The sequence below is a fragment of the Trichechus manatus genome, unplaced genomic scaffold (genome assembly GCF_000243295.1).
Source record: "Trichechus manatus latirostris isolate Lorelei unplaced genomic scaffold, TriManLat1.0 scaffold00003, whole genome shotgun sequence".
NCBI lineage: Eukaryota > Metazoa > Chordata > Mammalia > Sirenia > Trichechidae > Trichechus > Trichechus manatus.
Window position 1 is genome coordinate 22,488,795 of NW_004443939.1, and position 12,198 is coordinate 22,500,992.

General features: G+C 38.9%; 1 protein-coding gene across 1 annotated transcript in view; it reads left to right on the top strand.

Moving 5' to 3' along the window:
* The window catches only part of TNNI3K (TNNI3 interacting kinase), a 424,853-nt gene that overhangs the window by 28,338 nt on the left and 384,317 nt on the right, over positions 1-12,198 (top strand). The window contains exons 3-4 of the mRNA XM_004369062.2: positions 8,631-8,716; positions 10,559-10,656. Coding sequence (XP_004369119.1) covers positions 8,631-8,716; positions 10,559-10,656 — 184 coding nt within the window. The remainder of the gene's footprint in view (positions 1-8,630; positions 8,717-10,558; positions 10,657-12,198) is intronic.

The window sequence follows — 12,198 nt, forward strand, 5'->3', positions numbered from 1 at the left end:
AAAAAAAAAAATACCACCGAAAAAAGAAATGCTGTCAGGGATCCCTCTGCATGTCTGTGCAAGCCGAGGTGGTAGTCTCCTTGCCATGCAGCACCGCCTGGCCAGAAAGGTTTCCCAACTCATGAAAAGGAAAAAGAAAACAAACAAACAATTCAAAACTAACAAACAAAAGATCCGGGATCCCACCAGCATGGCAGCCCAGACCGGAGGCAGCTCCATACTCGAACGGAACACCACAGCCCCTCAAGAAGAAGCAAAGATGGCGCATGGAGCCAGGTATTTGAGCGAAAGGATGGGGAGGTGGTGAGAGGTAAGGAAGAAATCAAAAGAAGCAGAAGAAAAAACAACACCAGCAGCCAACAAATGACAGAGAGCCAGCTAGTGTAGGCTGGTGGAATCCAAGCAGCTGGTGTTTCCCGGAGAAGAGATTGTGGCCGTGGGAAGCAGAGGAGGCCGAATGGGGGTGAAGAAGGGTGGGGGGTGGGAAAGCATGTATTGCAGATTACTGGTTGTTTTGTCTCTTGCTGGAAGCTCCATGAAGCTGCTTTCTCATACCCCCTGTTTTCTGGTCTCCGATAGGAGTCCAAGATGGCGGATCCCCCCTGCGTTAGCTGGTAGGGGACCTCTGCATGAATCTCTCCTCGCTCTCTGTTCTCTGTCAGTTTTCTTACTCCATTTGGTGCTTGGCTGAGTTCTTTATCTCTTCATTTGATGTTTTAGGGTTTCAGGATTGTTGTTTTCTCAGTTTGGCTTAGTTTTTCAGATCTTTGCTGTGGAGGGACAGCATGGTGCTTCTGCCTAGAGCACCATTTTGCTGGAAGTCCCAGCTTTCATATATTTTTGTAACTGCCCTATCTGTGTTGATATCTCGTTGCTCTGTCCTGTGTTCTAGTCTTGGGTTGTAATCTGATGTTATTAATTTTCTAACCAGAGGACTCCCTTTAGTATATCTTGTAATTTTGATTTGGTTTTTGCAAATTTCCTAAACTTCTGTTTATCTGGAAGTGCCCTAATTTTGCCATCATATTTGAGAGACAGTTTTGCTGGATATGTAATTCTTGGCTGGGAATTTTTTTCCTTCATGGCTTTTATATGTGTCATCCCATTGCCTTCTTGCCTGCATGGTTTCTCATGAGTAGTCTGAGTTTAGTCTTCTTGACTCTCCTTTGTAGATGACTTTTCATTAATCCCTAGTCACTCTTAAAATTCTCTCTTTATTTTTGGTTTTGGCCAGTTTAATTATAATATGTCTTAGTGACTTTCTTTTGGGATCTACCTTACGTGGGGTTCAATGAGCATCTTGGATAGATATCTTCTCATTTTTCATGATATCAGGGAAGTTTTCTGCCAACAAATCTTCAATAATTCTCTCTGTATTTTCTGTTATCCTCCCTGTTCTGTTACTCCAAATCCCTCGTAGGTTATTCCTCTTGATAGAGTCCCACATAATTCGTAGGGTTTCTTCATTTTTTTAAAAATTCATTTGTTTGATTTTTCCTCAGATAAGTTGATGTTAAGTACTTTGTCTTCAGTCTCACTAATTGTGACTTCCATTGCCTGAATTCTGCTCCTATGACTTTCTATTGAGTTGTCTAATTCTGAAATTTTATTGTTAATCTTTTGGGTTTCTGATTGCTGTCTCTCTACAGATTCTTGAAGCCTGTTAAATTTGTCATTATAGTTTTGTATATCATTCTTAAGTTCCTCTATTGCTTTGTCTGTATGTTCCTTGGCTTCTTCTGCATTTTGCTTGATCTCCTTCTTGAGATCTTGAAGAGTTCTGTGTATTAATCTTTTGTATTCTGCCTCCAGTAATTCCAAGAAATTCTCTTCCCCCAGAAAATTTCTTGATTCTTTGTTCTGGGAGCTTGCTGAATCCATCGTAGTCTGCCCCTTTATGTGATTTGATATTGTCTGTTGTCTCTGAGCCATCAATACATTAATTTATTTATTTAATGTTATTTTATGTTTTCTTACTGTGTCCTAGCTTCTTGTTTTGTTTTGATATGCCCGATTAGGCTGTTCATGTGAGATAGTTTGATTATTGACGCCTTTGAAGCTCTAACGTCCTGTCACCAGGTAGTTAGGTCTATTACTAGGTATGTGATCCCAGGAGTGTATTTACTTTTCTTGTATGGATTCAGCTCAGGTGTCCAGGTAGTCAGCCACTAACTGTGTGGTGCAGGCTCTCACGTACAGTCCTAGACAGGCATGGGTGATTGGTGTAGGCACAGGTAACTGGCTGCAGTAGGGGATCACATGCTGAGCAAGGCAGGGGTCTGACGGTTGCCCCTGAATGTCTGGGAGGAAACTGTGTCTCTGTTCCCTAGGGTGCATAGGTGGGTGAGTTTTGCAGCCAGAGTATGAGCACCCAGTGCCGTTGGGTGTAAGGACTGGGAGGCACCACTTATTCTTAGACCCCTGTTGTGGGTGGCTGGGTGGTGTGGGTGGAGCCGCTAGTCCTCAGGCCCCTGATGTGGGTAGGTGAGGACCCTGCTTAATGGGTAGAGCAGTGTCAAATGTCACGAACCTACTACCTCACCATATAGCTGATACAGTTGAAGTTAGGCTTCAGGTATATACCCTGTTGTACTATGGTAATGAGGGACTATGCTGTTGAAATGAGCCTGCACTGGTCTATACAGGGATGAAAGGTATTCAAAGTCCTTGGAACCCTTATGCATGTGCCTAGGCAAAGGAGATGTGCCTACCCTGAGTTCCTGGCTTAGGGGAGCCAGCAGATTATTTTTTCCTGTTTGTTAGTTTGTTAATTTGTTCCCTCTCCAAGGTGGGGAGAGTGGCTCAGGGTATGTGACGGGTCCCACTTCTGATCCAGGAGACTCAGCAATCGCTGAAGCCAGCCTGGGACCCAGTGCAGACCAGAGAGGGGGCAGATAAATTAGAGAGAGGTTTTTCCCAAAGGGATATTTTCTGATCTGCATAGTAGGTCAGACACAAGTATTATCTTTTGTGGATTGAGTGCCACTTTTCACGGGCTCTGGATGCCCAAGTAGACTCTGACACTGGATCTCTCCTGATGTGGAAAACGCCTCCCAAGCACCACTGCTTGACTCACTGCTCACGTGAGCTGATCCAGCCTGAAGGGTGCCAGCTCCTGCCAGGTCAGGTCTGGCAACTCCTCGCTGCTTCCAACCCGTCTGTCCCTTCCCCTGCCGCTCAGTCCAATTCCTCAACTTTGCCTTTGATGTTCAGGGCCCCTAGATTGTCATATATAATTGATGGACTTGGTTTTTTGGGTCTTTGTTGTAAGAGGGATCACAGGAAGCATCTGACTACTCTGCCATCTTCACCCTGCCTCTTAGTTTGATTTCTTATGAGATATCTATAAGACCGTTGGCTTTGGAGGTTCAAAATCTTGTCTCAGGCAAAGGCCACAAATTTTGAAGAGCCATGTTGTGTGAAGCTAATGCACAGGCCATATAATTGCTATCCCATTTACAACTAGGCTAATTTTAGGTAGATGTTTAAAATGGTGCCATTTTCATCAGAAATAATTTTGTTTGCATCATTCATTGCACTACAGATAGAAGTGTGTTAAATGTGCAGATAGAAGTGAGTTAAATTCTTAAATATCTTTCATGAAATCCTAGGCTCCCTGATATATTGTCGACATTTATAAAAATGACTCATTGGAGTTTATTGTACTTCTACATTTGGCATCCTAGAGAAAGTTAAGAAGAAAATCAGCAACACCCACAAAGAGCTATGCAAGAAGTTACAACTTGCCATTTGAAACCTAAGTGATCAATTTGGGAAAATAGACTATTCATAAACAAATGGCTATCTTTTTTTTACCTTCTTCACCTTTCTCTAAATTTCCACCAATGAATTAATTTTAAAAAATGTGTCTACCTCTCTGAATATTTTGGACAGCAATGTATTATTTTTTGGTCAACTGTTCAAATGTTGCATTTTAATAAGTTCCCCCTTGTGATCAAGTCAGATGTCTGCTTGAAAGGATGAGGTCATGGGACAGAAGTTTAATTGGATTACAAAACTGCATACTTTTCTGGGTACAAGGTAAAGGCTAAGAAAAGAGTTCATAGTAAATTCTGTCCTGAATCATTAAAAATGGTAGTTCTGTACCCAAAGGTTACTTTCTTTCTTGTCGGAAATATATTCATAATAGTGACTTTATTTTAATTAGGAACTTCATCCATGTCCCAGCAAGCACTATGAACTCATTAAGATACGTTAAGTTATAGTACGGTATGGCAAATGATGAAAAATGTGAAGGGAAATTAAAAATATAAATTGAGCTTAAGATATTAGAATACAATAATGATGCTCATTTGGCAGTGAATTTGACATACACAGTTACTTTAGAAGAGGCAAAAGAAGAGAAAATGAAATTTCTCTCTTAGGAATGATTGCTTTAAAATCTTGAATATTTTAATTGCATGTATCAAAACAGAAACGTTTGACTAGAATTTAATGAGAAGTAAGAAATAGGATTCAAATATAGCCCCCAAAGTACTCTCATTTTTCAAAAAAAAAAAAAAAAAGATTACATTCTAGCTATTAACGTTAAGCTAAAAATTGTACTATTAAAATCACACTTGACTGTCAAATAATGTCGAAGTCTATTCTCCTGTTGACTCATTTGGTTGACATTAATGGAAGTTGCATGAATTCAAGGAGGATAGAATTCAAGGGGAAGACAAAAGTGCCAGGCAGTAGCTCAGTTTTGAGCAAGGAAATTTTTATTTTTTAGGACTATTTGTTGAGTTACTTATGGGTGGTCACATCTACTTTGAGATTCAGTGAGCTAAAGAATAATAGTTGAATAAAAAGTCACTAATATAATTCATGCTTTCAATTTCATTTATGTAAACAATAGACATTCATTTAGTGTTCTTTTTTTTTTTAATAAACCAGTGGCTATTGGCATCTTGTATTTACTGTTTGTCAGTGTTTACTTTCTTTGCAAAGATGATGGGGGCACTAGAGTCCAAGACTAATGCTGTAGTCAATCAACAGGATTCTATCTAGCATATATGTTCCCAGGACTGATGTATTTAAAGGATCCAGGAATTAATGAGTAGTTTATACCAAGGAGAATGTTGGAAACAACCTGAAGTGAGCATAAAGAGCAATGGTAGGGCACATAGTAGGCATTCAGTAGGTGTTGAGTCGCACTAATTGAATGGTTCATCATGGAAGTAAAGTGATTTTCATCTCAATATATTTTTCCTTTAGGATATTTTTGTTATTTAATATCTCCAGTGTTGAGAATAGCTTCACCACCATAATGATATCACCAGACTTGTATTACAAAACTGTGACTCCAGTAGTTGCTCCTGAACCCTGTCAGGTGCTGATGTACACCGTAGCAAGTAAGCTCTTAACCTGTATTATCTTATTAATTTCTCACAACAACACAATAACATATCGATTATTTTACTTATTTTACAACTGAAGAAACTGAGGCTTGGAGAGGTAAAATAACTTACCTAAAGTAAACAATACAAACAAACTACTTGAAAAGGAAAATCAGGATTTGAATTCCCGGTGTAACTATAAAGATCAAGCTTTTAAGGAGTACCTATGTTGCTGAAATGACTTTTTCTGCTTTTCAAAACATTAAAACATGGTGAGTACTTCCATGTAATGTTAGAGGTACACAATGAAAACCTAATTTTCTCAAGAGGTTTATTGCTATAAAAGAGCTCCAAAGTTTTTTTTTTTTTTTTCTTTCATGATTTGTCATTAAGCTCATTAGCATTAACTCAATGAAACTATTTTCTTCCTTATTTTTCTCTTCGTTGAGTTGGGTGGCGGAGAGTTCATTTTGACTCAGAGTGACCCTATGTGACAAAGTAGAGCTACTTCATAGAGTTTTCTAGGCTGTAATCTTAATGGGAGTAGATCATCAAGTCTTTCTTCTACAGACTTGCTGGGTGGGTGGAAACCGCTTACCTTTAGGTTAGCCTCCGAGTGCTTAACCATTGTGTCACCAGGGATCCTTGTTTTTCTCTTAGGATGCAGTTTATATAGTTCTGTACATTTAACAGAAGGCTCTCTCTCCTTCCCTGCCCCAGTAATTTTTTGCTGTCTTGTGATCTTATTGTGTGTTTTGCTTCCTGGATAATAGCGGGATGAAGGAAGTAAAGCCAAAGCAGCTCAGATCTTCTGAATCCTTTTCTATCTGCATCCTCAGTTGCTGGTCACAGTTTTCTTTCCCTTTTTATTTATGGACACTGATTTTCTACAAACCTTAAGAGAAAATTTTAATCTAGCTAGCTTTAAAAGCAGAATTCAGCTCTTCAGAATGCCTGTATTATTTGAAGCCACAACCACAGAGAAAACCTCCATGAACACATTTCCAAGTCTGGGCCCCACTGAAACTGCACTTGGCTTAGCATTACCCATTTAGTTTAATTTCTTATAAGATATCTGTAATACAATTGGCTTTGAGAGTAGAGAAGCCTGGCTCAGGCAAAGGCCACAAATTTCGAAGAGCATGTTGTTCTGTGAAGTTAACGCACAGACCATAAAATTGCTATCCCGTTTACAATTAGGTTCATTTTACGTAGACATTTAAAACAGTGGTACCGTAAAACTTGTGAAAGTTGGAACCTGTGTAAGGTAGAAACCTGTTGAAGAATAAAAATGCAAATATTTTCATTAAAGGGAGTGATAGAAGAGCGATAAGACCGCACCCTGTTAAAGACGGAAAATATGTGAGACCCAGAAAAACAAGGCGGTCCCATCGCGTTATGGCTCTCACAGGTTTTACTGTATTTTCATCTGGAATCATTTTGTTTGCATCATTCATTGCACTGCATCACTGCCAACGTGCAGATCGAAGCAAGTTAAATTCTTAACTGTCTTTCACGAAATCCTAGGCTCCCTGATACATTACCAACATTTATAAAAATGACTCATTGGAGTTTGCTGTACTACGTTTCGCATCCCAGAGCAAGTTGACATGTTTCTCAACATGAGTGTCTTAGTCATCTAGCGCTGCTGTAACAGAAATACCACAAGTGGATGGCTTTAACAAAGAGAAATTTATTTTCTCATAGTCTAGTATGCTAGAAGTCCAAATTCAGGACGTCATCTCCAGGGAAAGGCTTTCTCTCTCTGTCGGCTCTGGAGGAAGGTCCATCAATCTTTCCCTGGACTAGGGGCTTCTCTGTGCAGGAACCCAGAACCAAAGGACATGCTTTGTTCCTGGTGCTTCTTTCTTGGTGGTTGAGGTCCCCGCTCTCTCTTTGCTTCCCTTTTCTTTTATCTCTTGTAAGATAAAAGGTGGTGCAGGCCACACTTCAGGGAAACTCCTTTTACATTGGATCAGGTATGTGACCTTAGTAGGGGTGTTACAATCTCACCCTAATCCTCTTCAACATAAAATTACGGTCACAAAGTGGAGGACAACCACACAATACTGGGAATCATGGCCTAACCAAGTTGACACATATTTTGTGGGGACACAATTCAATCCATGACAATGAGTAAGCATGTTTTCAGACTTTGTTGCTGGGAAGTTGAACGTGGAAAGCAGGAAGACTAGGATGGTGGAAAAGTCCTGAAATATTCTGAGGTCTGTGAGAACAAACCACTGGACTTGCCATTGCTGATTAAAACATTTCACTGAAGTCCTTCAAACTCTCTAGATTAAGAGGCTTTCTCTTTTTTAGCAGTGCTCTGGAGAATAACACCCTTTCTTTTTCTATTTTAAAATTCTGATCGCTTTTGATGTTCTTAACTGGGTGCCTTGGTGATAATATTCTGAATTTACAGTACCTTTCAAGTGGAAGTACTTTACAAATGATGCGGAAGGCTCTCTCACCAAAGATTATGCTATCTGGCTAAGGCTGCTGGAGATTTAAATAGGCAGGAGGCAGCTTGAAATTGACCTAGGAGGCCAAGAATATGAACTCATTTCCACTGAAAAATGTCCTGGGAGTGCCAATGACCTCAAGAGGTCGAGAATTTTAGCTTTACATTTATTTTCAAAGGCTACCTGTGACTCTCTAGGCCCCTCCTGGGGCAACGGTCTTAGTTCAGACAAAGGAAAGATTTCATTATAGAATCACTAACTCTACTCCTTTTCTCACCTGGGACTGTATCACAGTAGCGTACCACAGTTTAGGCCTTCATCTATGAAATCTGATCCAGTCAGAGTACAAGGAATCTTTGCTTCAGGCAGAAGTTGTAATATATTGGGATTATATTCCTTTCTCCAAACTCTGATCAAATGCTACACCCCCCCCCCCCGAAGAAACATTTCTCCGTAGAGATGATGTGAAATTTTGTGTGTGAGAGAAATGAATTTACTTTCAAATATCTATGCTTTCTCTTTACAAACGATTTTCAATCTATCCAGGTGCCCTAAATAATTGGAATTATACATAGAACACAGAACTGTGAATGAGTCTTTAATTTACACTTGGTCTCTCACATTTTTAATATTATTTTTCTCAATTTTAATTCTTCTTCATATAGAGGTACATTCAAAATACTTTCTCTAAGTACAAAAGAATCCTGGAAAAAATATATTTCTGAATTTATAGCAACAGGAGTCCTTTCTATAATTTTTCAAATGAAAGAAAATACACTATAAGATGAAATTTGTGATCATCTGTAAAATCTTTTTTTTTCAGCTCTGATGAAGCCTTCAGTAAAGTCAATTTAAATTACCGCACAGAAAATGGGCTGTCTCTACTTCATTTATGTTGCATTTGTGGAGGTGAGTGTTTGAAACTTGCTACTTTTAAAACTGGTTATATGTGTATATGGTCAATGATTCGAGCTGTTTCATAGTCTACAAAAGAATTCTATTCATAGTCAGTCTTCTTTTTTGCTTTGCCCCCTCCAGCCCTGATAACCTTCAGATGAAGCAATAACTACTAGGCAGACATTCCAATTGATTTAGCTCTGAATTTAAGTTTCATTGTGCTTCTTGTCTGAAGCAAGTCACTTAGTTTGCCTGGAAATCAAAAAGCATTGTCAGTACTGGGCTTGTCAGTCAGGAATTAGGTTAATTCAGAAGCATTTAAAGCATTGCCCAAAATATCATCAAGCAGTTGCTTCACAATATGTAGTAAGAATACGTGCAAGGTGATAAATGCCAAAGATAAAATCTCAATGTGAAGATTGATCTGAGGAGTTTAATTTCCTCATATTTTGTTTGCTTTCATTCATTAGTGTAACCCAAGAAGCTAGAACCACCCCTGGCATATAATAGGCACTCAATAATGTATTGACTTAATGAATGAATAGTTGACACGTATTGTGTTACAGCCTTCTCTGTGAATTACACCTCAACATAAAGAAAGCAAAAATCCTCACAACTGGACCAGTAAGCAACATCATGATAAAGGGAGAAAAGATTGAAGTTGTCAAGGATTTCCTTTTACTTGAATCCACAATCAACACCCATGGAAGCAGCAGTCAAGAAATCAGATGACACATTGCATTGGGCAAATCTGCTGCAAGAGATCTCTTTAAAGTGTTACAAAGCAAAGATGTCATTTTAAGGACTAAGGTGCACCTGACCCAGGCCGTGTTGTTTTCAGTCACATCATATGCATGTGAAAGCTGGACAGTGAATAAGGAAAACCAAAGAAGAATTGATGCCTTTGACTTATGGTGTTGGCAAAGAATATTGAATATACCATGGACTGCTAGAAGAACGAACAAATCTGTCTTGGAAGAAGTACAGCCAGAATGCTCATTAGAAGCAATGATGGTGAGATTTCATCTCACATACTTTAGACATGTTATCAGGAGGGACCAGTCCCTGGAGAAGGACATCATGCTTGGTAAAATAGAGGGTCACTGAAAAAGAGGAAGACCCTCAACAAGATGGATTGCCACAGTGGCTGCAACAATGGGCTCAAGCATAACAACAATTGTGGGGATGGCAAAGGATGGGGCAGTGTTTCGTTCTGTTGTACATAGGATCTCTATGATTTGGAATCGACTCAACAGCACCTAACAACAAACAATAATGTTACTCCAAGCCAGTATTCATTGAACTCAGCTTTTTATGTAGAGCACTGATGTATAAGTACCAACTCTAACTATAGCCCATAATCTTTTCTCCCAAACAAATTAAGGTAGCTCTACCAAACTGATCATCCTCCCGAAGTTAAATATGCCCTCCCAAACTTGATCATATCCTCAGTATTTCTGTGATCTAAATACAGCTCTACTGCTAATGATCTTTTGAGGAATGCTCTACAACCAGATTTTTGTCTAAGCTTGTATCACCAATAGTTTATTAAGATAAATTATTTGATGTTGTTATGTTTAAAAACCATCTGGTGATAAGAGCACTAAATAAAATAGAAGACAAGTGCATCAAAATGCACAGTAGTAATATCAAGTTTTCTAAGCAGAGTAGAAATTGTCACTATTTAGTAAGGTTGTCAATTAATAGAAAACTTTACAAATGGCCTGATGAATAGCAGTTTGACACTTTCATATATGAGTATGTCATTTACCATAAACTCAGAGAGGATTTTGAAGTCACCGGGTCCACCCCCAGGAGGATTTAATCAATTTCTTTTTCATTTTTCTCTTTAAGGCAATAAGTCACATATTCGAACTCTTATGTTAAAAGGACTCCGCCCATCTCGACTGACAAGAAATGGATTTACAGCTTTGCACTTGGCAGTTTACAAGGTACAACATTTCATTTCCATTAATACTGTATTAGAACCAGAAATGGTGTGTATCTTTAAGTTTCTTTCTTTGTTTCTTTCTTTCTTGGCCAGTTAGTAAGGACAGAAAATTTCAGAGTGACCAGAAGCATTGCATTATTGGATGACCTTCTTTGTCTTTATTGAGTAGGTAGTTTCTATATGCTAGACACATGCTGTATTAGCACTTTCTGTGTTCCACTCATTTAATTCTCCAAGAAACCCTGTGAATGGATGATATTATTCACAAGGTTACATAGTTAGCCAGTGGTTAACCAAAATTTAAACCAGGCAGTCTGATTCTCTCACCAGAGATGCTCGCCAGGACATAAAGCTGCCTCTGTGCAGAGATGAGGTTGTATTTGACAATGAGACAAACACACTGAGGCCATATTCCTTTTCTGCAAGTTTTCCTTGATAAAAATATTTCTGAAGCTCCCTGTTCGTTTTCTTTATTTCTCTTACCTTTGTTTCAGTTGTTTATTTCCTCGAGGCCTCATTCAAACCTAATTTCAATACTGAGAGGAGGGTAAATAAAAGTAATTGGGCAAACTTGAATACTTGAAGTTGAGATAGATCTTTGAGATTTCCATAAATATAAATTTGAAACGATTTGCTCACTCTCTAGTCATAATAACAGCTTTCATTCACTCTGTACTTATTATGAGCTAAATCTTACATTAATTTTTATATACATTATTTCTTTGATCATTAAAATAATTCAGTGAAGCTCACATTACATTGGTTTTACAAATAAAGAAACTGAGGGTTAAAGTCAGATACCTAGTAAATGTTAGAATCATGATTAGAATCGAGTACAGTTGGCTCATATTCCCTGAGTCTCATTGTTATATTGAATACTTTGTCCTTTCTCAATCCTGTGACAGGATTTTTATTTCAGTTTTGGGCCTGTAGGTATCTGTGTGTGTGGGAGGGGGCAGTGGTATGCTTGTATCAGTGGTATGCTTCTAGTGTTTTTAACAACGGGGGAAGAGGGCCGTATTTCCCCATGATTCAGATTCACATATTCCTGTCATTCAGAGGCAAAATTCCTAAAACTCATCCCTTTTCATGAGCAGTCAATGCTTATTCTGGTCTTTTGATGCTTTCTGGGAGAAAACCTCAGTTAAGTGCTGAATTGTCTTTAATACCTGCAAATCTTCCTGTTGGAGCCCTGGTGGCTCGGTGGTTAAGAACTCGGTTGCTAACCAAAATGTTGGCAGTTTGATTCCACCAGTCATTCCTTGGAAACCCTATGCAGCAGTTCTACTTTGTCGTATAGGGTTTCTAGGAGTTTGAATTGACTTGACAGCAAGGGGTTTGGGTTTGGTGAATCTTCCTGTTAAGCTTGAGGAGCTGAGTTCGGGGTATAATAAGAAACAGCTTCTGATGTTGGCTTTTATGCTGAAAGGCTGCAGGTGAAAATAGAAGAGCTCCAAGAATAGGAAGCTGGTGATTGATAGCCAAGACAGTGTGTGAAACCATGAATTCCGAATCTGACTGGCTGGGAGATGCTTTCTGTATT